Here is a 20,713-nt window from a genome sequence, read left to right on the forward strand (position 1 = left end):
GTCTTGACAATCGGACAAGTTAACAAGCTGACACACACAATGCTCCCTTCATTCTCACTCTCACGGAACCAAATGACCCTTTCAACCTGCCCTCGTTGCTTGACATTCACTTCCCCCCTCAAACGGCTATACTGACTCGGATTGAATGCATCTCGGTGACAACTAGTGACAGATGTAGTATGTCCCATGACGATATGGCGCGACCTCGCGCAAAATGCAGATAGATGCCAGAGGCCGGACAGCCGCCGCCACAAGCACCTCAGCCACTGAGGCGACCGTGGGAGAAGATGCCATCGGCAAGGCGCGATGTGGCCAACTGGAGGACCTCGCCAGGATTATGTAAAACCGGGCCGACGAATCCGCCTAAACCGGACCGGTATGTTGTCAAGTGCCTCACCTCTTGGCAAAAGTCGGTACTCGCCGAGTAAGGCAAAGTGCTGGCCTAAACAAAGAACTAACTCTACGGGCGTGCATAAGGACAAACCTGAAACGAATTGATCGGCGCCCGTTACGTCCCTAGGGTGTGTTCTATTATACCATTCATCAGTCGTTTCAAGTCATTGTAATATGCTAATAATCCCCAGGACATCCCATAATATCTCACAAGTGCCACGTAGCGTATGCCCATTTCTCAAAGCAAGGCCCGCCAGTGGCCAGTAACCAGCCGCCGATCGGTGTGCCTTGTCACGTAGACTCTTCATCTATCTCTCACTTGTTCGTCAAACTCTCACCTGAGTACTTCACCTAATCTCTAATCAACATGGACTTCCTCAAGCAGGCGCAGGGCTTCATGGGCCAGCAGGGCCAGCAGCAGCAGCAGGCCCCCATGCAGCAGGGCGGTGTTCCGCTCCAGGGCGGCGTCGCCCAGCCCGGCATGGCTGGCCAGCCCGGCCAGGCCACCGGCCAGCAGGACGCTCTTGGTGAGTTCTCCTTTCTTCCTTCCTTCCAACCGCCCGTCGGGGTACTGCTCTGCGTTCTCTTCTTCGGCAGCGGAGGCTGCCGAATCCACCCATCCACTTCTCTCTCACAGCGTACCTCCAACCATTCCTTCATCACATCACCCCTCGAGGGCTCCAGCCTCCCTCCTTCCCTACATCCTACCACAACACTGCGGACCGTTCTGACGCGCGTTAAGATAAGGGAGTGGACATGCTTCTCGGCAAACTCGGCCACAAGCAGTCCGTTGCCGTCACCGAGAAGATCTCGGACGGTGTCCGCTCGGCGTACAAGTCGGTAAGTTCGTGTAAGAGAGGGGACATGGGCGGAGGGAGTAAAGGCTAACTGCAGGCCACCGGCAAGGACATCCCTATCAAGGACCAGCAGTAGTGCCGTGGTGTGGATATGCAGCAATTCTAGGGTACATTGAGAATCCAGCATAGCCGCACTGTCGGAACGTGACTGACAGCGTTTGACAGCTTACGAAACCGGGCCTCGAGAAATCGCGAGGGAGCTGGTAGGGAAGCAGGTGCTTAGTATAAAAGGATCTGACAGCTCGAGTGTGGGAGCTGGACTGCTGGGATCTTGAAATGGACAATACATACAAGCGGGACATTGAGGCAGCCGGGAATAGCACAATCTTCGGGATTGCGTAGCTCCAGCAATAGGTGCCAACCATCACTCAGATCGTGCTTGGCCGACAAATATCAGCCCATATCAGAACATCTAGCTCGATCTCTCGCATGCTATCTTATCGCCCTGGGTACAAGGTACAGTAAACGTGTCGTGACGACATGACAAGTTGACTACGTCATGGTGATCTAGCACCTCCATCGGGTTTCACATCCGCCTACCCTCCATCACGCCTGGGAGCTGAGACACGACAGGCTCAATGAGTTACCCAAGCTTGCCGCTTGTGGGACCAGTATGCCAGATCTGAGGCCTTGACCTTTGACCTTGACAACCGGCGATCGAGGGTGCTGCCTGTCGCGTCACTAGATGCCCGGATGCCCCGTCATCATTTGGTTCAAATGACTGATCGAGCCACTGCTTCTCTTCCCTCTCTCTCTCTCTATCTCTCTCTCTCTCTCTCTCTCTCTCCACACTCAACCTCAAACCTCCCACAACAACAACATGGACTTCCTCAAGCAGGCTCAGGGTGCTCTTGGTGGTGCTGGTGGCCAGCAGGGCCAGCAGCCCCAGCAGGCTGCTGACCCCAACGCTGCCGCCGCTGCCGGCCAGGCCGGCCAGGCTACTGGCCAGCAGGACGCTCTTGGTGAGTCTCGGCCTCCGTTTGGATTCCGGTCATGTCCGTCACGTAGCTGTGCACAATATTCTGCTCGTGTAGACGTCCACCAACAGCACCTCCACCCAACTCCCCTCCACCGTTCCGACCCCCGTCACTCATCCCCCACCACCGCTAGATCACAACCACGTCGAGAACGCTGCTAACAATCGTAAAGATAAGGGAGTGAACACCGTATTGGGTAAAATGGGCCACGCGCAGAACGCCCAGACGAACGAGAAGATCTCGGACGGCGTCCGCTCGGCCTTCAAGTCGGTGAGTCGGACCATGGACCAAAGACGAAGACGAAGCTAACAACAGGCTACCGGCCGCGACGTCCCCATCCAGGACAAGCAGTAGATTGTGTGAACGATGTAGCCGTCGTAAGGCCGTGTGCCTAGCGAATGAATGAAATGGATTGAAGAGTAATCAGGTCTTGGGATGAGGTCCGTGAGCTCACGACAGAAAGGAAGTTGATGGAGACGGAGTGCGAGGTGAAGTAACAGCCACTGAGGATATTGTATGTACAGCACATGCGGTGTTGGAATCGTAGGCAGCTGCGATCGTAGGCAGCTGCGGCAGCGAGATATAGGACAAGGAAACGGAATCTCTAGATGTGGAGTTGTTTTTGTAATGAATACGCCCGTTCATCTAATCCATTAAGGAATATGGACTATTGAATAGGAATATGGAATATGTAATAATGACTGAGGAATAGACGGCAAGTAATAAGGATTGGAAGCAGTGTGGGATACCCACACTGGAATACATGATAGATACACTGACCTTTACTGACGAGTTACAGTTGACTACGCCTACTACTGACTGTCGATGATTTATCAAGGCCGTTCTACTCAGACAAAGTAAAGGCTGAAGCCCCAGGCAACCCCCCGCGACGTTCCCATCCAGGACAAGCGGTAAAGTGTGGAGATGTGACCGAGAGTTGTGCTGGCGGGAGGTGTTGGTTTGAGGTAGAGGACGAGCCGTATGCCACTGACGCCAATCTCAACGCCCGTGCACGGGAGTGCAACACCTGGGCATGGTAGATGGGGGAGGGAAACCTATCACTGGATCAGCCTTTGATCCCTTGAGTGTCAGTTTGGCTTCTACGCAAGAGTAGATACTTGCCACTCTTGCTCTCCAAGTTGCTCCTCAATCAGAAGTGCAGCAGCGTGTAGCACGTAGCTACGACAGCCAGGGCAGGCGTCACTAACACTCGTCAGATCATCAGACGCAGCCGCCACGAACAAATTTCCTGGAGGAGTATAGAGGGTCGACGTTCTCCCACGCTGCATTGGACACACACTGTGGCGGCCAAGAGAGTGGCGCCGGAATCCAGGCATAGCACGGACGACCAACGATCCCCTGTTCCTCCCCAAGCTCCCTCCCGCGCCCCAGCATGCGCCATCTTAATTGCACCCCGAGTTGGAGCATAGATCGTCGCACTCTCGTTCGATGGCATGTATGGCATGGAAGTATGAGATGGAAGAAAGCTCCCATCGTGGCCTCAAACATGTGGGGAGGGCCGTCTGTAAGCTGTAAGCTGCGCTGCGTGTAAGTGCCATGTGGCCGCTCCACGATCCGTGACGGGGTGACCGTGTTCGCCCGAGTCGCAGAGCGTGTCCTCCACTGTCCATAAGGGTCGTGTGCTGTGGTAGCGTGGTAGATCATGGTAGAGGCTCCCCCGGTCCCTAGTGGTGGCATGGACAGCGGGGCCAGCTAGGCCCTAGGTCTATATCAATGCGCCCCTACTAGCTTGAAACAATCGCGCTGGACAAGCCGAGAGTGACAGAAGAGTAGTGATTACCTACGTCAGGACATGCCATTGCGACGAGCAGAGTAATTCAGTGAGAAAAGGAAGAAGGAACACAGTGCATACAATGTACAGAATCATGCCAAGCACAACAATGACCGTGATAGCCACCGCCATGTCTGCCAAGCTGCCAAGCTGCCAAGAAGACTGGCCCATGCAATGTGTCAGATCCGCCAAAGCCAAGAGTACACAGTGTGCGAGTGCGAGGTGTGTGAGGTTGAATGCCATGAGAGATGCGAAGCTGCACTGATCAATCGGCCAAGCCAATGGCAGGACCGTAGTGGTACGGCGATCAGACGCAGATGACATAATGCATGAGCACACAAGGTCCTTCACCCTAGTGGGGATCTGATCTGGAGGTTGTCACCGCCCCATTGCAACGCACGATCCGCGGTGACTGACAGAAACTTGAACACTCGGACACGGACCTCCCCACCTCGCCTCTTTGGCGCGGACCTTGGCTTGGTGGTACACGTGGTTTTGAGTAGAGGATACAATAGTACGCTATGCGCATCAGCTCACACTCGCGAGCGAGACGACGCAGCCGAGCAATACCTGTCGATTGTCCCGAAACAAGGTGAGGAATAGCACCCAAAAAACGCCGAGCACGCACGCACAGGGGGTGCGTATCGTCGGACTGGCCCTGTACCCCGGATAGCGGGATTTTGGTGGTCTCCTAGTCTATCTTGGACTGGTCGTCTGCCGAGTTTAGTACCGCCAGGAAAAGGAAGCCGCCCAATTCAGGACAGGAGAGGTGGCTTCTGGAGTGGATTGGTTAGAGTACGGATGTGGTGAGGTGTGATTTCGATTGGAAAGGGAGTAGGGAGCAGGGCAAGCGCGTCGTGCGGCTTGTGGACGCGTCAACAAGCTCGGTTGTACCTGGCCCGCTTCCCACTGATCCCACTGATCCTACCGAACCCATGATCCATGTGCCATGTGTGACGTTGCCTGCCAGCTAATCTGCCAAGGTTCCGGGGCTGTGCATCCGCAGCACACCGTGAGTGCCGATCACTACCATGACATAACACTGACAAGGTGGCAAAGTCAACAACGTCAAGCCATACCCAGCCACGTTAACTAGGCGCCGCAGCATACCGTTGTCAGCTCCAAGATGGCGGGGGTGGCAGTAGAGATAGCGTCAGCCAAGTAAAGAACTTGGCTGCTTATTTTGAGCGCTCTCGCCCTCTTAGCATGGTCTCATCACCCCAGTCTAGTTTCAGGGTCAATATTTTTCCCCAGCATTGTGTGTTGAGTGTCTTCTAACCCAACCATGGCACTTTTTTACCCTACAGCCCTTGACCCTGAAATCCACCACCCTCCCTCCCAGCCCCTGTCCATCCCCGTTTCTTCCCTCCCCTCCCCTCTCAGCCCGACGTGACGACAAGTGAACGACAGCTCTAAAGCTCTAGTAGCTTAGTAGGAAAGGGAAGACAACGTCGCCCACGTACGCCGGACGCTGTAACCAGTATGATTGTTCTGTCTGTTTCGCGCAGCCAACTTCATCTCACTTGTTAATTGTCTCTCATCTCCACACTTTCTGTTTCAGTATTCTCTAGGTTGCCAGATCGCTGCTTCCTATTACCTTCAAATACTTTTTTCTTAACTAGGACTCGGACCTCGAGTTCTCTCACTCTCATTCCTTCACTTACGCCCACCTACATGTTCGCCGCCCTCCTCCTCGCGGCCACGACGGTCTCGGCCGGCGCCATTGGCTGCGGTGGCCACCACATCGGTGCCCGCAACCTTGGCATGGGTAACCCCCACGCCAAGCGCGAGTACGACCCCAAAGCACTCGGTGAGTGATTCAATGATGTGTGTGTGATGTCCGGTGTGGTAAGGTGTGGTATATCCGGTCACAGGTCACGCGTAGCACCTGTCGCGTGTAGCACCTGTTGCGGCAGCGCCCAAGTACCAACAACGCCCTAGAATGCGGCTGACAGCAGATGTGACGGCCCAATGCACCTCATACAACTACCCCCCGGTCGCGGACATCCTCACCCAGTTCCCCACCAACTGGGCACCCGCGACCATCCTTCCCTCGGACACGGCCGCGCAGCAGCTCTTTTCGCAGCTCAACCAGACCCTGGGCCAGAAGGTTGGCAATGTCCAGGTCAAGGTCGGCACCCAGGGCGACTTCTCGGGGTACCAGTACGACAACGCCGCGGACCCCGACTGCTGGTGGACCAAGACGCGTTGCACCGAGCCCAAGGACACGACTATCCCGGCCGACATCTGGCGCCTCCCAGAGCCCAACACCTGGGGCTTTGGCTTCGACGACGGACCCAACTGCTCGCACAATGCGCTCTACAACTTCATGGCTGAGAAAAAGCAGCAGGCGACCATGTTCTTCATTGGCTCCAACGTCATGAACTGGCCCCTCCAGGCCCTGCGTGCCAAGCAGGACGGCCACGAGCTCTGCATCCACACCTGGTCGCACTCGGCCATGACGACCCTCACCAACGAGGGCGCCTTTGCCGAACTCTACTACACCCGTGAGGCGATCAAGGCCGTCACTGGCGTCACTCCCAAGTGCTGGCGCCCGCCTTACGGCGATGTCGACAACCGCATCCGTGTCATCGCTGGCTTCCTGAACCTTACGAACGTTCTCTGGTCCGACGACACCTTTGACTGGATGGAGGGCACGAACAACGTCACCTCGGAGACTGTCGTTGCCAACTACCAGAAGGTGTTCGACCAGGCCAAGGCCGGCAACTACAGCACTTACGGCGCCATCGTCCTCAACCACGAGATCAACAACAAGACGATGCAGCACATGATCGACCAGTACCCTAACATCGAGGCCAACTTCAAGTATATCGTCCCCATCGCCTCGGCCATGAACTGGACCACTCCCTACGCCGAGGCCAACGAGACGTACCCCGACTTCAACCAGTACACCTCTGGCCAGCGCGAAGGTGGCCCAGTCGCCAGTGGCGAGGGCAACTCGCCTGGCTCGACCATGACTGGCTCGGCCGCTGCGTCCGCGAGCTCGGCGGACACCTCCAAGAAGAGCTCGAGCACGCGCAACTCGGCCGCCGGCATCTTTGTCCTCGCCGGTGTCGCTGCCGCCATGCTCCTCTAAGCATAGACGATATTATGGGGCACAACCCGGACATTTAGCAGATATCATGCCATTGAGCAGCATCGGCTCCATTGCCACCAACCTCACCAACTTAGCCCTTATTCACGCCTATATAGCGTATGCATCTCCACGGAAGTGCCTTATCTCGTCCTGTCTGCGGGGTTGAGTGTAGTGTACCACGTCGGCGGGGATGCCCAAGTCAGACAACAGACTGGGTGTGATGGACTCACTGCCACATCGGACAGGTTTGTTAGGGTCCCTCTGTCACGCCAGTATGCCAAACTGATGGCGCGACGACATCTGTTAGGTCTCGCTTTATCCAAGAAGCACTCAACAGCAACAGGCTCGTATTGGAATATGCACTCTAAATGAAACTTGGCCAAGGTGTTCCAAACACTAGCAAGTGCCATTTGATCATGTTCCTGACTACAGCCTGACTGACACGCAGGGGGCAGGGGGATACAAGTTGGACGACCATGAATGCATCAAGCTCACTTACAGTTGTGTCAAGGCCAGTCAGCAGTCAGCACGTTAGTATGATAGGACCGAGACGAACAGCCCGCAGGCAATTTTCAACTGAACTAGGCTACAAGTACAGATGACGCCCGGGCGGGGGCGTCTCTTACGAGATTGTCGGGCAAGCGGATGAAGTCGGAAGCAGTCGTGTAGAGTTGCAAAGTTGAGATGATCACAGAGCGGCAGTACCCCGCGACTCGTAGGGGAGGATAAAGACAAGGCAGCCGGCGACGATGAATAGCGCGCCCGAGACGTATACGGGCACGGGGGTTGAGAGGTCGGCAAACATGCCAATGATGGGTGCCATGACGCCGAAGATGCGGTTTGCGCTCGCGGTAAGCGCGTTGCCGGTTCCCCGTGAGGCGGTGGGGAACAGCTCAGGAGTGTACGCATACAAAACGGCGTACATGACGGACTTTTATCAGCAATATCTCACCAAAGACTTACGGAGAAGAAGTTGTACATGCAGTTCCAGGCGAGGAGGGTGTTGACTGTTGTAGCGGTGGTCGAGGCGAAGAGGAATACTCCGACCAAAGCCGTCGCGAGACCAAGTACGCCGCGTCGGCCTGCGCGCGTTTCGGTCAGCAGCCCACCAATGATTGCGCCGGGTACGCCCAACGACGCGATGATGAGCATGTTCCGATACGTCGTGTACGTCGTGTCTCCCTGGTTGGCCATGTCTGCTTTGAGACGACTATTGTTTTCCTGGATATACGGCAGGAAGGCGTTATACAGCGGATACGCAAGGCCGATAAACGCCCAGATTACGATGAGGAGGGTGGTCGAGAATGCGAGCTTTGGAGTTTTGAACAGTTGGCGAACGTGTTTACCATCTAGACTCTCGAGTTTGCGCTTAAGGGCCGCCCGCGCGTCCGTCTGCGCCTCGTATCCGGCCGGCTCGCAGGCTTTGAGGTCGTCAATCGTCAGGCTCGAGGTTGTGCCATTCCGCCGAGCAACTTCTTGCACAACACGCACGGCGTCCTCGTCCCGTCCTTTACCCATGAGGTATTTCGGGCTCTCGTAAATGGTGAAGAAGAAGAAACGGCACACAAACATGAGCAGCGCAACCGCACCCATCGTGATCACGAAATAGCGCCAGCCCATGTTGGCTTTCCGCGTGCACGGCTCGCCCTTTGAGCATGTCATTGTTCCGATGAGGGGCCAAGCTACCCCCGCTGCTAGAACTTGGGCAAATGCCCAGCCGACGGAGAGGACCGAGAGTAGCCATTGTTTGTTGGCAGGAAGGAATTCGAGGAACACGGCAGAGTCGACGGGTAAGTTTCCGCCAACTCCAAAGCTCCACAGAGCAGCAAAGGTGCCCACTGCAGCAAACGTGGGGGACGACGCCGAGATCATGCCGAACACGGCAGTAATGCCCAGCGTGAGGTTGAATCCCCACTTACGACCGAAGAGGTCACATCCAAAGCCCCAGAACATGGCGCCAACCAGCAGCCCGATATTCTGGGCGAGGGTGAGGAGCGGCGGGCGGGAGACGTTGAACTCGAGCGCGACGGGCGGTACTGGTGTCAACACCATGGATCAAAGATCACCAAGACTTACGAATCAACGACGTCACGATTGGCCACATGTTGTCTGCGGCCCAACCGAAGCCGACAACCACAAACAGCTGCCACTGGTACCAACCCATACCGATGTCCTGGATCGCGCGGTTCAGTACACGTGCCTTGGCCTCGTAGACCGGGTCGAAGGTGCCCGTCGGTAACGTCGCCTTCTCGTCAAGTACCGGCACATCGTATACGCGCTGCGCGTCGTGTGCGTCCTGCGCGTCCTGCCATCCCTCCTTATCCCGGTCCTTGTCGAACGTATTCCTAGTGTCGGTGTCGGTGTCCATGGTGCGTTGGGGAGGGGAGATGGGAGTAGGGATGGGGCTTTTCTCGTGCTCCATTCTTATGCTCTGATGCTTGCTTTCTCTCCTACAAGCCGATCGGGGTATCTTAGGGAGTGGTGGGGTGTGTCTTGGGGTGAGTCCAGGTGTGGGTCTTGCCCTCAAACAAGGTAAATGAACTGAATGTATGACGTATCACATCATTTCACCTGGGCAACCCACATTAGCCGTGGATTTACGCCCTGTTGACTTTTCCCTCCCACCCCTCCGTTCCCAGCCCTCACCGTATCTTTTGGCCCCTTGGCCACATCTTTGCTCGTCTTCAGGCCTCGGGCATGTCCATTCTGTTCCCGCACCTGCAACTGCACCCACAACTTGTCCGCCGCCGGGACCGAGACCCCTGTTACAAGGCACTCTAAATGAGTTCAGCCGACTGTGGATGACTGGATCAATGACGACCATCGTCGCCATGCGCCCGTGTGGCCCTGGTTGAGGTGGCATGTGCCAGCATCTGTTGCACTTGTCAAGGGTCTGGATGTCGCTGTGTGCGAGGCGCTGTGAGACCTGCTGCACTGGACTGGCCGTTTGACGAGGATCTGAGGACCGACAGCGCTACCGCGGTCCCACAACGCCATGTGTTGCATTTCATATGTGACCTATGCGTGCTCGTCATCGCCATGCAGCAGGGCCACCTTGGTAACGTCACCGCGATAAGTCGGGCCGGATCTGCCGGACATCCCGACGCGTTCTGTACACACATACCAGGGCCCGAGATGCAGTGGATTCGTACAAGGGACCTGAGGAGAGTGGGGCCAGGTCTATGCTCTGGTGCAGTGACGAGGGGTGAGAAGAGCCAGGCCTGAGGTGAGATAAGCCCGGCTCTCCTCCTACTTCAACAGCTCTCCTCGTGTTGCAGCCTCCCACGATTTACAGAACCGAAAGGGTCGCCTGGTCATGTTGGCCACGCTGGCCTCGATATGATCCACGCTAGGATGCGGTGCGACCAAGTCCATGGCCGCGGCAGACGGTGCCCAACGAGCTAGCATCGCTCATCTCACCCTACGCCGGTACACCTTGGGCTATGTGGTCTGGCCGCCCAACCTACCTCGCTACTCGCGGTAGAACACGTTGCCCTCGAACAGTTTACGTGCGGTGCGGAACACCCGTGCCGTCGGCACATGCAATTCGCCATCCTCGCCCGTCACCACATCAGCGTCGACGGCAATAGTCCCCGACGCGTGCCCGATCGCGATCCCGTCCGCAACCCGGTCACCGTTAAGGACATCATGCACCACCGTCCCCGGTACATGTGCCGCCGCGGCGGTACACAGCGATGCGGTGATCGGGAGGGCGCGGTGCGGGTCCCCCGAGCTGATGCAGCGCACGACCACGTCAACCATTTCCTCGGAGACAGTAGCGCCCGAAAGAACCGTGTGCGTTTGCTTGGGGCTCACGATGCAGACCTTTGGCACAGCTTTTTTTGCCGCCGCCTCCTCCAGATTCTGGACCAGGCCCATTTTAACCGCGGCGGCGTTGCGGAGCGCGTCTAGCCGGGCGAGCATGGATGCTGTGAACTCGGACGGCAGGATCGTCGGCTTAATCCCCATATCCGAGGCGCGCACAAACACGCACGGGTTGCCGCAGTCCATCAGTGACACCGTAACCTCCTCAGGAATGGAGAGTGTGTCCACGACATTGGAGGTGGGGAGGAGACGACCTGTCCGCGACCCCTCGGGAGCGAGGAAGTCGAGCGTGATGCGTGCGTGCGTGCCGCTCACTCCGTCGATCGCGTAGTCGCCATCGAGGTCTGCTTCCCGCGATCCAGGAAAGATAGGGAAGCGCGCGTGGATGACCTTGCGCGTGTTTGTGTTGTAAATCCGCACGAGGTTGAGTCCGTCCTCATCGTGTGGACTGACGAGACCGTTCTCGAGCGCAAAAGGACCCACCGCCTGCCGTCAGCCCCATCTACAAACTAGGAGGTGACATACCGCGAGCATGTTACCGCAGTTGCTCCCATAGTCGACTCCGGGTTTCTCGACGAGCACCTGTGCGAACTCGTAGTCGACGTCCGCGCCATCGTGAGCCGAGACGCCGACGATCGCGACCTTGGACACGCTCGAGTACCCACCGCCCATGCCATCTAGTTGCCTAATGTCAGTGGTTAGTCCAGATGAGTCGTATCACCGCAACTTGGCCTCACCGTCCGTTGGGATCTGGGCTGCCCATCGCCGAGAGGAGGATCGAGTCGCGCTTCGGCCCGTGGGGAGGGAGATCCTCGCGCTTGATCAGGAGCGCTTTCGATGTCCCACCGCGGTAGAAGGTGGCGGGGAGCTTGCGTTCGCGCCCGCGTGGGGCGGTGGAGCTCATGAACCGGGAAGCGAGAAATGGAGACCGCACATGGGCAGGGGTTAGGGCGCGGAGACACCCACGCATAAGGCTCATAAGGAATGGGAGGAGGTGAACTTCTACCATCACGTCTTGTGGAAAGTGGAGGGGCTGGTGGAGGTGGAGCCGGCTTTCTCCGACTGAGCCGCACATGGGAACAAAGGTGGAAGTCCAACTTGCACTCTGCCTCGTCCACAAGCATTACTGCCCGCCCCTCAAGCACCTCCCGCCGAGTAAGAAATACTACTTGGCATACGTGGTAATACTACAAAGCTCGCTGACCCAGAGTCTTTGCGACTCGTTGGGGCATTTTCCTCCAATCTTGACGTCCTTGTTAGATCTTGACACCCTTGTCACCACGCGACAGGAGAACGACGGCATACTTGCCCGAGATCTTCCAGTTCTCAGTCTCCGTCTCGTCGAGGTGCTCGGCAACACCCTCAGGCAGGCCGACAACGACATCCGACTTGATTGTACGGAGAGAGCAGATGGGTGGCGCTCCAGGCTCACTGGCAAGGGGCCCAATGGCCTGTGCGAACGGCGTGGAGGCCGGCGCGTGGCAGTCGTAAGTGAGCTTGCTGCACAGTCAGCAAACCGGATAAGAGTTGTACGCACCGGTGGTTGAGGTCACCCTTGAAGATGACAAGGTCCGACTCGCATAGAGTGTCCCAGAGGTCGGGCGCCTCAGAGTTCAGGTGCCAGAAGGTGAAGCCAGTGCACCAGAAGGGGTGCTGGTGGTACTGGAACTTGCCCTCGGCCTCGAACTGCTTCCAGCGCTTGCCGAGGATCCGGAGAAGAGCCACGTCCTCCTCGCTGACGTCGTTCTTCTGGTCCTCCGACTGGAAGAGGTGGCCGTAGACACACTGGTTGAGGATCCAGTTCCAGTCCTGGCGACGGACGTCACTGACGAACCAGGGGAGGATCTTGCCATGGAAGTGGACCTCCCGGCAGATGCCCGACTGGATGAGCCAGTCGGCAAAGACGAGGTCGGTGTAGAGCTCGAATCCGGCGTTGTCGAGGATGAAGTCGATGCGACCGCCCTTGAGGCCAGTGACAAGGTCGCCAAGGACCTTAAGATCGTTACCTAGAATGTTCTTCTCGGTGGCAGCGAGGTGATCACCACCAGTTGACTGGAGCGCCTTGATGTCGTCTTCCGTCATGTCGATCAAGAGCGACAGGTCGGTCGAGTTGCCCCACAGACAGACTCGATGTCAGCATGAAAATGCCAGCATGGCAGTCTGAATGTCACCGGCTGTGTACTCACTCTGAGCGAGCTCGTGGAAGATGAGCTTATTCTTGGTGCGCTGGTCCTCGGGAGACAGGCTCTTGTCAACAGTGGCGGGCTCGGCGAAGCGCGACGCAAGCTCCATGACAGCCGCCGCCGAACGGCTGAAGGTATCGCACTGTCAGTTAGCAAACACACTGTATGGCTGGCTCCCTTACCTTCTGGCGGAAGAAGACATCGTACTCCACCCAGAACTTGCTGAGCGAAAAGCACTCGCGGAGGCGGCGGTACTTGTACGCCTCGGCGAAGAGCCACGGCGCGTTCATAAAGTCCTTGCCCTTGAAGTACTTGGAGATTTCCTATACTATTAGACAAGCCTTGATGATCAATGAAGCACTCGAGACATACCTTGTTCCAGAGTGCGACGTCACCAGCGCCGTCGTCAATGATGGGGCGGAGTTTGGCATTGCCCTGGAGGTCGTCCATGAGAACCTCCATTCTATCGACACACTTGAGGAGGTCTGTGATGCGCTCCTCCTCGTACTCGGCATTCAAGGTGAGGTAGACATCCTGGATCGCCTTGTGGAGAATCGTGGGGAGACGGACACCCATGACAGCCTGATAACGTCAGCCGGCGATCAGGTCTGCGCCACAACAGTCTGGCACCAACATAACGATGCCAACTGATCTGCGTGGCTAACACCTTCTTCGTGATCACTCACATGGGCGAATGAGTACTCATGGTAACCACGGAAAGCAGGCCAAGGGGGCTGGTCTGCTCCGTCAGTCGAAACAGACGGAAGGGAGCTTGGCACACTCACTGGGGTTTACACGAGTTGGAGTGCGGGGGAAGGCCTACGACGTTAGCACGGTAGAAGATGGAGAGGTGATCGCAAGCGCCGAGGCGTTGATCAGCGAGCAGGTCCACTTACAACAGGCGCAACGGATCCTTTCCGAGGAGGCAGGTTGCCGAGGTTGAGCTGATGGGTGAGTACGCTCATGACGAGGTTGCGGGAAGAGGGTATGGTCCTAATGACTCTGAGGCAAGGTGAGTACTTACGGTCGTCTTTGAGACCTTTCCGGTCGCGGGGTCGATGCCAGCCATGGTGAGTTGATTGGAGGGCGTAGGTGGAGGTTAGAGGATAGGGTTGGAGAAGCAGAGATAAAGAGGAAAGAAGAAAAGTGTGAGGACGGTGCTCTTTAACAAGGGTAGAAACAATTGACAAGGCAACCGACACTACTGTCGATTGCTGTAGGGTGGTATGTTGTCCAAGAGACGCAAGCTCCACGCTCCGCAATCCCCAAGATGTGATGGGGTTCCCATCTTTGGTCTTTCGAACCAAATGCTATGACGCGCATCGCTCAGGAAAAGGTCAACCAAAGAGACAACGAGCAGAGCCTGAAACTGACACCTCTCCTAGCCCAGCTGGGGATCCTCTGATCCTCGGGCCTGACAACTACCCATCCTCTCAGTGAATGGTCTAAGGGCAAAGGTCCCAAGGGCCGGCGGGCGCGGCGGGGGGGGGTGACAAGCCTAGAGCCTGACTCTTGTCACATACCCCGCCACGTTGACCGCACTGCTTGACTCATGGTTCAACCGGCCAGCGTGTCAATGGGTTTTGCTCCTATACACTCCACGCCGTCAGGGATTCCTTGCCACCTGGCCGTCTTTCTGGGTATGATCGGGGCCTCGCATCCTCAACGATAAGATCAGCAATCCCAGCATCCCCCATACGCAATTGTCTCGGCCCGTCTTTGGCATCCTGCCCCAATATTGCCTCGGTGCCATCGTTATTCTCATCCCGATAAATCCCATCTCGTCTCGCTGTTGCAATGCATGACCGGACGCAGAGTCGCAAACCTTGAGAATTGATAATGAGAATAAGAAGTCACGTCTTGGCAGATCAGTCTCTCCAGATTCGGTTCTGACCAATAGGATCAGGCGATTGTGCAAACCCCCTGGATGTGGCGGTTGTAGGTTTGGCCATATTGCCTGCGATATCAGTTATCGGCGCCCCAGAATGATGCATGCGGCGTAAAGGGTCGGTCCAACCGTGCGCTCTTTCCCCCACTCTCTTGCAAATATCAGCCAACCGCATCTGCTGCCTCAGAGTCGTCTCCGCACCGCTCTACCTCTTCTGACGGCAAGCTCGTGCGCTCGCCTCATTCCTGCTGATTAGGATATTCCCGCTGACCCTTCTGCCAGTACGCAGTAGCAGGTTGAGATGGGGTTGGTGCCAGACTGGCATCTCAGGGGGCTCGTACGGTAGCGCGTCGGTGGCTGAGAGTCAGCCGCAGTTCTGGGGGACTGCTGCGGAGCTCCGATACCACACGCCAAGAACAACTTTCACCCACCCTGGGAGAGCGGCATGGTGTGTCCGTACGCCCATTCTTCTCCTGCCAAGCCGCCAGGCCGCATGTCGTTTGGATCCGGCGAGCCCTCCGCCACTTCTTTCAGATCTCGGCGGTCTGTGGGTGGGCGACAAGAAGCTGCTCCGCTGCCGAGCGTCGTAGCGAGATACGATTTGCTGGCTCACTCGTTCGCAGTTGTTCGCACTCGCGTCCGCTCCATAGAAGCTAAAGCGTACCCTAACCGGATGCTGCAGCGGAGTAACTGAAGCACTCGGTGGCCCATCGCGATCCTCCCTGTCAGATGGACCCAACGAGCATGGCCGTGTCAGACCCCTTGGGAGCCGTTGTTTGGTGCCCTTGTTGCTGAGCGTGGCTTCCAGCTTGTTTGTCAGCTTCCTCTTGCTTTCGCCGTTAGTGCGAGTGGCAATAGACAAGGCACAAGATGGAGGGATCTGTGATCCAGCCAAGTCAGACGCTCAATGTCGCCACACCTCCACCTTCCTCACAACTGCAGCTTGCCTCCACCGGCCAGGCACCAACATCTCCCTCTTTCGCTCCATCACCCACAATATCGCACCCATGCCTTCCTTGCGCCGTTCGCATTCACCCTCGCCACAGAAGCGCAGACGATCGCGCGAACGTGATGATGACAGTGATCGCCGTCGCTACGAACGCTCTCACAAGAGAGAGCGTGAGGATCGAGATCGCGAACGCCGTGAGGAGCGCACTCGCGACCGAGAGCGCGACCGCCGGCGGGGCAGGGACGACCGCAACGATCACGACGAGTCGGGCCAGAGGGACAGGGAGCGCGATAGGCGCGACCGCCGTGAGGGTAGTCGCGAGCGTCCGCGCCGTGACAGCTATGGCAAGGCTGAGTCATCTCGCCGCCGTCGAGAGCGTTTGGCGAGCGAGTCGTCCGATGACCTATTTGACCTCGAGGACCTCGGCGTAGAGCGCATCACGGAAGAGGATTACTTGTGCGTCTAGTTCTGATTTCTGCCTGTGCTGGGCCTCCCTCCGCTGGCCCCATGCACCTTCCTTCCCAATGCACTTTCCCTCTCCATCACCCAATCTTCCTCACCGCCTTCCCTCACCTCTTGCCCCCGCTCTTGGTGCTGACGATAGCCGTATTCCGACGGACGACCCCACAGTCTCAAAGCCGGCGAGTTTCGTTTCTGGCTCAAGGAGGAGCGCGGCAAGTATCTTGACCAGCTCTCCTCCGCCGACGCCCACAAGTACTTCCGCCGCTTCGTGCGACGCTGGAACGACGGCGCGCTCCCTCGCGTGTGTTACGCGACTCACGAGACCTCGGGCTCCCGGGCGTCTAACAACACTGCATAGTGGGTGACACGAGAAGGCTTGGCTGACATGCAGCAAGTGGAGGTTCACCGCGAGCTCGCGATTCAACTCGGTCGAGCTGGCTGCTGCGCGCGAATCCGTCGACCGTGCGACGCACTCCAAGCTTCGCCATGTCGATAATGAGATGGGAGCTGGCGATGATAGCGACGGAGACATAGGTCCAGTTCCCGAACTAGCCTCCCCGTCCCCTGGACCGCAGCTCGTAGGACCGTCTGTCGGTCCAAGTGCTCCGACTGTCGCTGAGCGCCAGATGGCGCGTGAGGTGCAGGCCGATAGCGAGCGCATGGAGCGCAATGCTGAACGTCGCGCTGGTCGAAAGGTTGTTATGGAGCGCGCAGAGGAGCTCGCACCGCGCCAGACGGGGAAGGAGGGGCGGCAGGCCGAGAAGCGCGCGACCAACCAGCAGAACAAACAGATGCGCGAGAAGGATGATGCAGCCGGCCTCGAGGTCGATGACGGCACGCTTATGGGCGACGATAGCAGTTTCGCTGCTGCGTGAGTTAAGTATTCGAGGTCTGTAACTCACACCAGTATCCGTGCAAGGGACGGTACTTCTTCGCGACACGCAGACAGGAAGGCGGAGGAAGCCGCAGAGCGGCGTGCTGCGAACGAGGAACGCCTCGTCGAGCGCCGTCAGAAGGATTCGGAGACCATGGATATGTGAGCTGCGCCAGAACCGGCAGAGGTTGACGACAGGCTCAAAGCTATGGCACGGCAGCGGTATGGCGCATGAACCTTCAGACTCCTCTCCGCCGCCTACTCTTGAAGCAACTCGGGCAACTCGCAGCACTCGCAGCATGTATAGGAAGCCAATGCAGATGATCCTAGTCTCATGACCCTCTCTACGGCCAACTAGAGTGGTCTGGTAGTATATGCATATACCACCCCGCAATGTACAAAGGAGCCGAGACGAAACCCCTGGGGTCTTTTAGAGGAGACAGTCCTACTCCTCGTCCTCCTCGGCGTCCTCACCGTCACCACTAGCCGCGGCCTTGGCGCGCTTGCGCTGGACACGGCCGGGGCGGCCACCGCCGTAGGGCGACTTAAGCGAGTAGTCGATGTGCTTCTGCGAGTCGAGGCGGACAACGAACGAAGGAACGTTGACGACCTGCTTGCCGACGCGGATGTGGCGCTGGCGGATGAGAACACGGGCGTGGTGGACCGACTTGGCGAGGCCGAGCTTGAAGACCTGGGTCTGGAGACGGCGCTCAAGGAAGTCCTCGGTCTTGAGGGCAAGCACGTAGTCGAGACGCATGCGCGCGTCGTCGAGCACACCGATGCGGACGAGACGGCGAATAAGGGCGTTGCCCTCGAAGAGACGCTTGGGGTCCTTGTCGTCGAGCTTCAGGAGCTCACGAGCAGCACGACGGATCTTCGAGAGGGTGAGCTGAATGCGCCAGATCTCACGCTTGTTGCGGAGACCGTACTCGCCGGCGAGCTGTTGTTAGTTCTGGTTGGGCTGGGAGAGCTCACCTTGAGCTCGGCATCGAGACGGGCGGCCTCGTACGGGCGCTTGGGGACCTTGTAGGTCTTCGACTGCTTGCTGCCTGTCAGCGGGGTTCATAGGTGGTATGTTGGGCACGAGACAGCGCAAAGACGCAGAGTTTAACGCAGAACCACGACAAAAGTCCAAGTGGAATTGTATCGAGATCTGCGCTTCCCCAGTCTTCACGCTGCGTCTGCCCAACTACGCGGACGTCGGACGCATGTCGGTGCGCGCGGCCGGGAGACGCTTGAGAGACAATTTCCTCCACCATCGGGACAAAGTCCCACCTGCAAATCTGGCAGACTTGCAAGTGCACTTCGGTCCCTCCAACACGCCCCACGACGACACAGAAACGGCAGGACGCAGCGAATAACGACAGACACCTAGCACGCTGTGTGCACGCGATCGTCCTTCTGCAGTCTGCCGTCCGCCTCTCCTCTTCTGTGCGCCCTACGCCTTCCCCCTGCGTTCCCCCGCCTCTCGTGTCGTGTCTCTCGCGTCTCCGCATCGCGCGCGTCCCTAGGCCGATGCGTCCGAGGTCGAGGTCGACGTACCGTGGCGCGGCGGTCATTGCAGCTGTTGAGGGTTGAAGGTTGGGAGACCCAGCAATTTGGACATTCGACCCAAGACGGGACCTCCCCGGGGTTTCGCGCGGGATTAGCGGAGGATCAAGTGGCGCACAAATTTAAGCACGTGGCTGCAGCATGGAATTGCATCCGCTTGGTGCCACATTTTGGTGTTGTTGACAAAACGCCGCGTCCCAAATCCCGACGAATCCGTCCTGAGTGTTGCAGTTTCGTGGCCACCAGAGTCCTCTTCATCCAGCAACAAAGTGAGTCCCCGACGACGACGACGACGTTCCCGGCACCGCCAGCCAGCTCACAGCGCAGAGCAACGTCAAGATGCCTCACTCCTTCGGTTCTCGAGCTCGCACTCGTCATCTATTTAGGTTCGACCTTTTGCGCGCGACAGAACGCTAACATTGCAGCCAGAAGCACCGTCGTATGTCGAGTCGGAGATGGGACTTGGGCGGGAGTTGGGAACGGGGATTGGAAAAGGGAGGAGTACGGCGAGCACGAGCGAGGGCTGGTCGGAGCACGACGAAAGCGCGAGCGTCACTCTGAGACTGGATGCGGACGGAGGTGGGCGGCAGGTCAAGGACCTCTAGGCCTTGGATCTCTGGGCCACACGACCTCTGCCTCCACACTCCCTCGCCGTGCTGTGCTCCTATCGACATCCCAGAGTCTCCCGGTTCCCGGCTCTCCAAGCTCATTGGTGACGTAAGCACTACTAACCTGCAGAGCACGGCGCGCCCAATGTCTCGACCTACCTGAAGATCTTCAAGGTCGGAGACATTGTCGACATGGTCGGCAACGCCTCGGTCCACAAGGGTATGCCCCACAAGTACTACCACGGCAAGACCGGCATCGTCTTCAACGTTACCCCCCGCGCCGTCGGTGTTCTCTGCTACAAGGTCGTCAACGGCCGCTACATGGAGAAGCGCGTCAACGTCCGCATCGAGCACGTCAAGCACTCCAAGTGCCGCGCCGAGTTCCTTGCCCGCGTCAAGTCGAACGCCGTCAAGAAGCACGAGGCCAAGGAGAAGGGCGAGACCGTCGTCCTGAAGCGTCTCCCCGCTCAGCCCCGTGAGGCTCGCCACGTTACCATCAAGAACAACGCGCCCGAGACCCTCACCGCTCGCCCCTACGAGACCACCATCTAAGGGACAGATCGGCGTTTGTTGGGCACTTGTACTATGCATGGAGATGGAGATGGATCTCTCCGCACATGTGCTATCGGAACAGGCTATCGGAACGGCTTTACTAACAAGACTTGGGGGCGTAGTTATGAGCCTGACTCTTCAAAGGCGAACAAGATGTCATGATTTGCATGATCGATCCGCCTTCCATTCGCTCTTTTGTTGATATGTTTGTCTTCTGCGGCGCTTCCATTGCGGCTCTCGTAGCTGCCCTCTTGTTCTAATGATCTCGACTTGTGGACAGGCCCTTGGTCGCACCTCTGACCACGTGACCTTGTACCACCGCTGTTGCCTTCCACTCTGTCACCGCGTTGTGCGTTCTCGCCGGTCTCGCCGGTCTCGCCACCTCCCTCGCCCTCCGCGACGACGTCGCTCTCGTCACCTTGTTCGCTTTCCCCGGTCACGTCGTTCTTCCCTCGCTCTGTCGTCGATCTTACCGCTCTCGCCGCTTTCTTCGCCTTTCCCGCCCTCATAGCTCTCCTCGCATTCATCGCGCCAGATGGCAGCCACGTAGTGACTGCCGGAGTGACTCGACATTCTGATGGGACTATATCCCGTTATTGCTCGCGTCTCCAATTTATAAATTACTCCTCCTCGTCTTACAGCTCTCTTCTTTCTACCTCATCTCCACCTTCCTCAGCCAATAATTTCATCTCCTGTAAAATGAGG

General features: G+C 57.6%; 9 protein-coding genes across 9 annotated transcripts; 5 read left to right on the top strand and 4 right to left on the bottom strand.

Moving 5' to 3' along the window:
• Positions 1-760: 760 nt before the first annotated feature.
• Positions 761-1,326, top strand: CcaverHIS019_0604140 (uncharacterized protein; the record flags this gene model as incomplete). The annotated part of the gene is made up of 3 exons (XM_060602869.1): positions 761-920; positions 1,136-1,233; positions 1,288-1,326. The coding sequence occupies 3 exons, from the start codon at positions 761-763 to the stop codon at positions 1,324-1,326; spliced, it is 297 nt and encodes a 98-aa protein (XP_060459220.1).
• Positions 1,327-2,070: 744 nt separating this feature from the next.
• CcaverHIS019_0604150 (uncharacterized protein) lies at positions 2,071-2,581 on the top strand (the record flags this gene model as incomplete). Its single annotated transcript, XM_060602870.1, has 3 exons — positions 2,071-2,212; positions 2,400-2,497; positions 2,543-2,581. 3 exons carry the CDS (start codon positions 2,071-2,073, stop codon positions 2,579-2,581), a joined length of 279 nt encoding a protein of 92 aa, XP_060459221.1.
• Positions 2,582-5,693: 3,112 nt separating this feature from the next.
• CcaverHIS019_0604160 (uncharacterized protein) lies at positions 5,694-7,116 on the top strand (the record flags this gene model as incomplete). Its single annotated transcript, XM_060602871.1, has 2 exons — positions 5,694-5,829; positions 5,978-7,116. 2 exons carry the CDS (start codon positions 5,694-5,696, stop codon positions 7,114-7,116), a joined length of 1,275 nt encoding a protein of 424 aa, XP_060459222.1.
• Positions 7,117-7,804: 688 nt separating this feature from the next.
• CcaverHIS019_0604170 (uncharacterized protein) lies at positions 7,805-9,484 on the bottom strand (the record flags this gene model as incomplete). The annotated part of the gene is made up of 3 exons (XM_060602872.1): positions 7,805-8,047; positions 8,080-9,152; positions 9,193-9,484. 3 exons carry the CDS (start codon positions 9,482-9,484, stop codon positions 7,805-7,807), a joined length of 1,608 nt encoding a protein of 535 aa, XP_060459223.1.
• A 1,103-nt stretch (positions 9,485-10,587) lies between these two features.
• Positions 10,588-11,845, bottom strand: CcaverHIS019_0604180 (uncharacterized protein; the record flags this gene model as incomplete). The annotated part of the gene is made up of 3 exons (XM_060602873.1): positions 10,588-11,427; positions 11,467-11,626; positions 11,679-11,845. The coding sequence occupies 3 exons, from the start codon at positions 11,843-11,845 to the stop codon at positions 10,588-10,590; spliced, it is 1,167 nt and encodes a 388-aa protein (XP_060459224.1).
• Positions 11,846-12,197: 352 nt separating this feature from the next.
• Positions 12,198-14,193, bottom strand: HRT2 (uncharacterized protein; the record flags this gene model as incomplete). The annotated part of the gene is made up of 9 exons (XM_060602874.1): positions 12,198-12,441; positions 12,479-13,067; positions 13,128-13,266; positions 13,307-13,447; positions 13,497-13,706; positions 13,811-13,863; positions 13,910-13,943; positions 14,021-14,068; positions 14,149-14,193. The coding sequence occupies 9 exons, from the start codon at positions 14,191-14,193 to the stop codon at positions 12,198-12,200; spliced, it is 1,503 nt and encodes a 500-aa protein (XP_060459225.1).
• Positions 14,194-16,019: 1,826 nt separating this feature from the next.
• CcaverHIS019_0604200 (uncharacterized protein) lies at positions 16,020-17,532 on the top strand (the record flags this gene model as incomplete). Its single annotated transcript, XM_060602875.1, has 5 exons — positions 16,020-16,417; positions 16,592-16,780; positions 16,815-17,294; positions 17,331-17,459; positions 17,496-17,532. The coding sequence occupies 5 exons, from the start codon at positions 16,020-16,022 to the stop codon at positions 17,530-17,532; spliced, it is 1,233 nt and encodes a 410-aa protein (XP_060459226.1).
• Positions 17,533-17,742: 210 nt separating this feature from the next.
• Positions 17,743-18,856, bottom strand: RPS9B (uncharacterized protein; the record flags this gene model as incomplete). Its single annotated transcript, XM_060602876.1, has 3 exons — positions 17,743-18,237; positions 18,273-18,342; positions 18,840-18,856. 3 exons carry the CDS (start codon positions 18,854-18,856, stop codon positions 17,743-17,745), a joined length of 582 nt encoding a protein of 193 aa, XP_060459227.1.
• Positions 18,857-18,989: 133 nt separating this feature from the next.
• RPL21A (uncharacterized protein) lies at positions 18,990-20,008 on the top strand (the record flags this gene model as incomplete). Its single annotated transcript, XM_060602878.1, has 5 exons — positions 18,990-19,021; positions 19,111-19,117; positions 19,176-19,234; positions 19,274-19,287; positions 19,587-20,008. 5 exons carry the CDS (start codon positions 18,990-18,992, stop codon positions 20,006-20,008), a joined length of 534 nt encoding a protein of 177 aa, XP_060459228.1.
• Positions 20,009-20,713: the final 705 nt, after the last annotated feature.

The sequence above is a fragment of the Cutaneotrichosporon cavernicola genome (assembly GCF_030864355.1).
Source record: "Cutaneotrichosporon cavernicola HIS019 DNA, chromosome: 6".
NCBI lineage: Eukaryota > Fungi > Basidiomycota > Tremellomycetes > Trichosporonales > Trichosporonaceae > Cutaneotrichosporon > Cutaneotrichosporon cavernicola.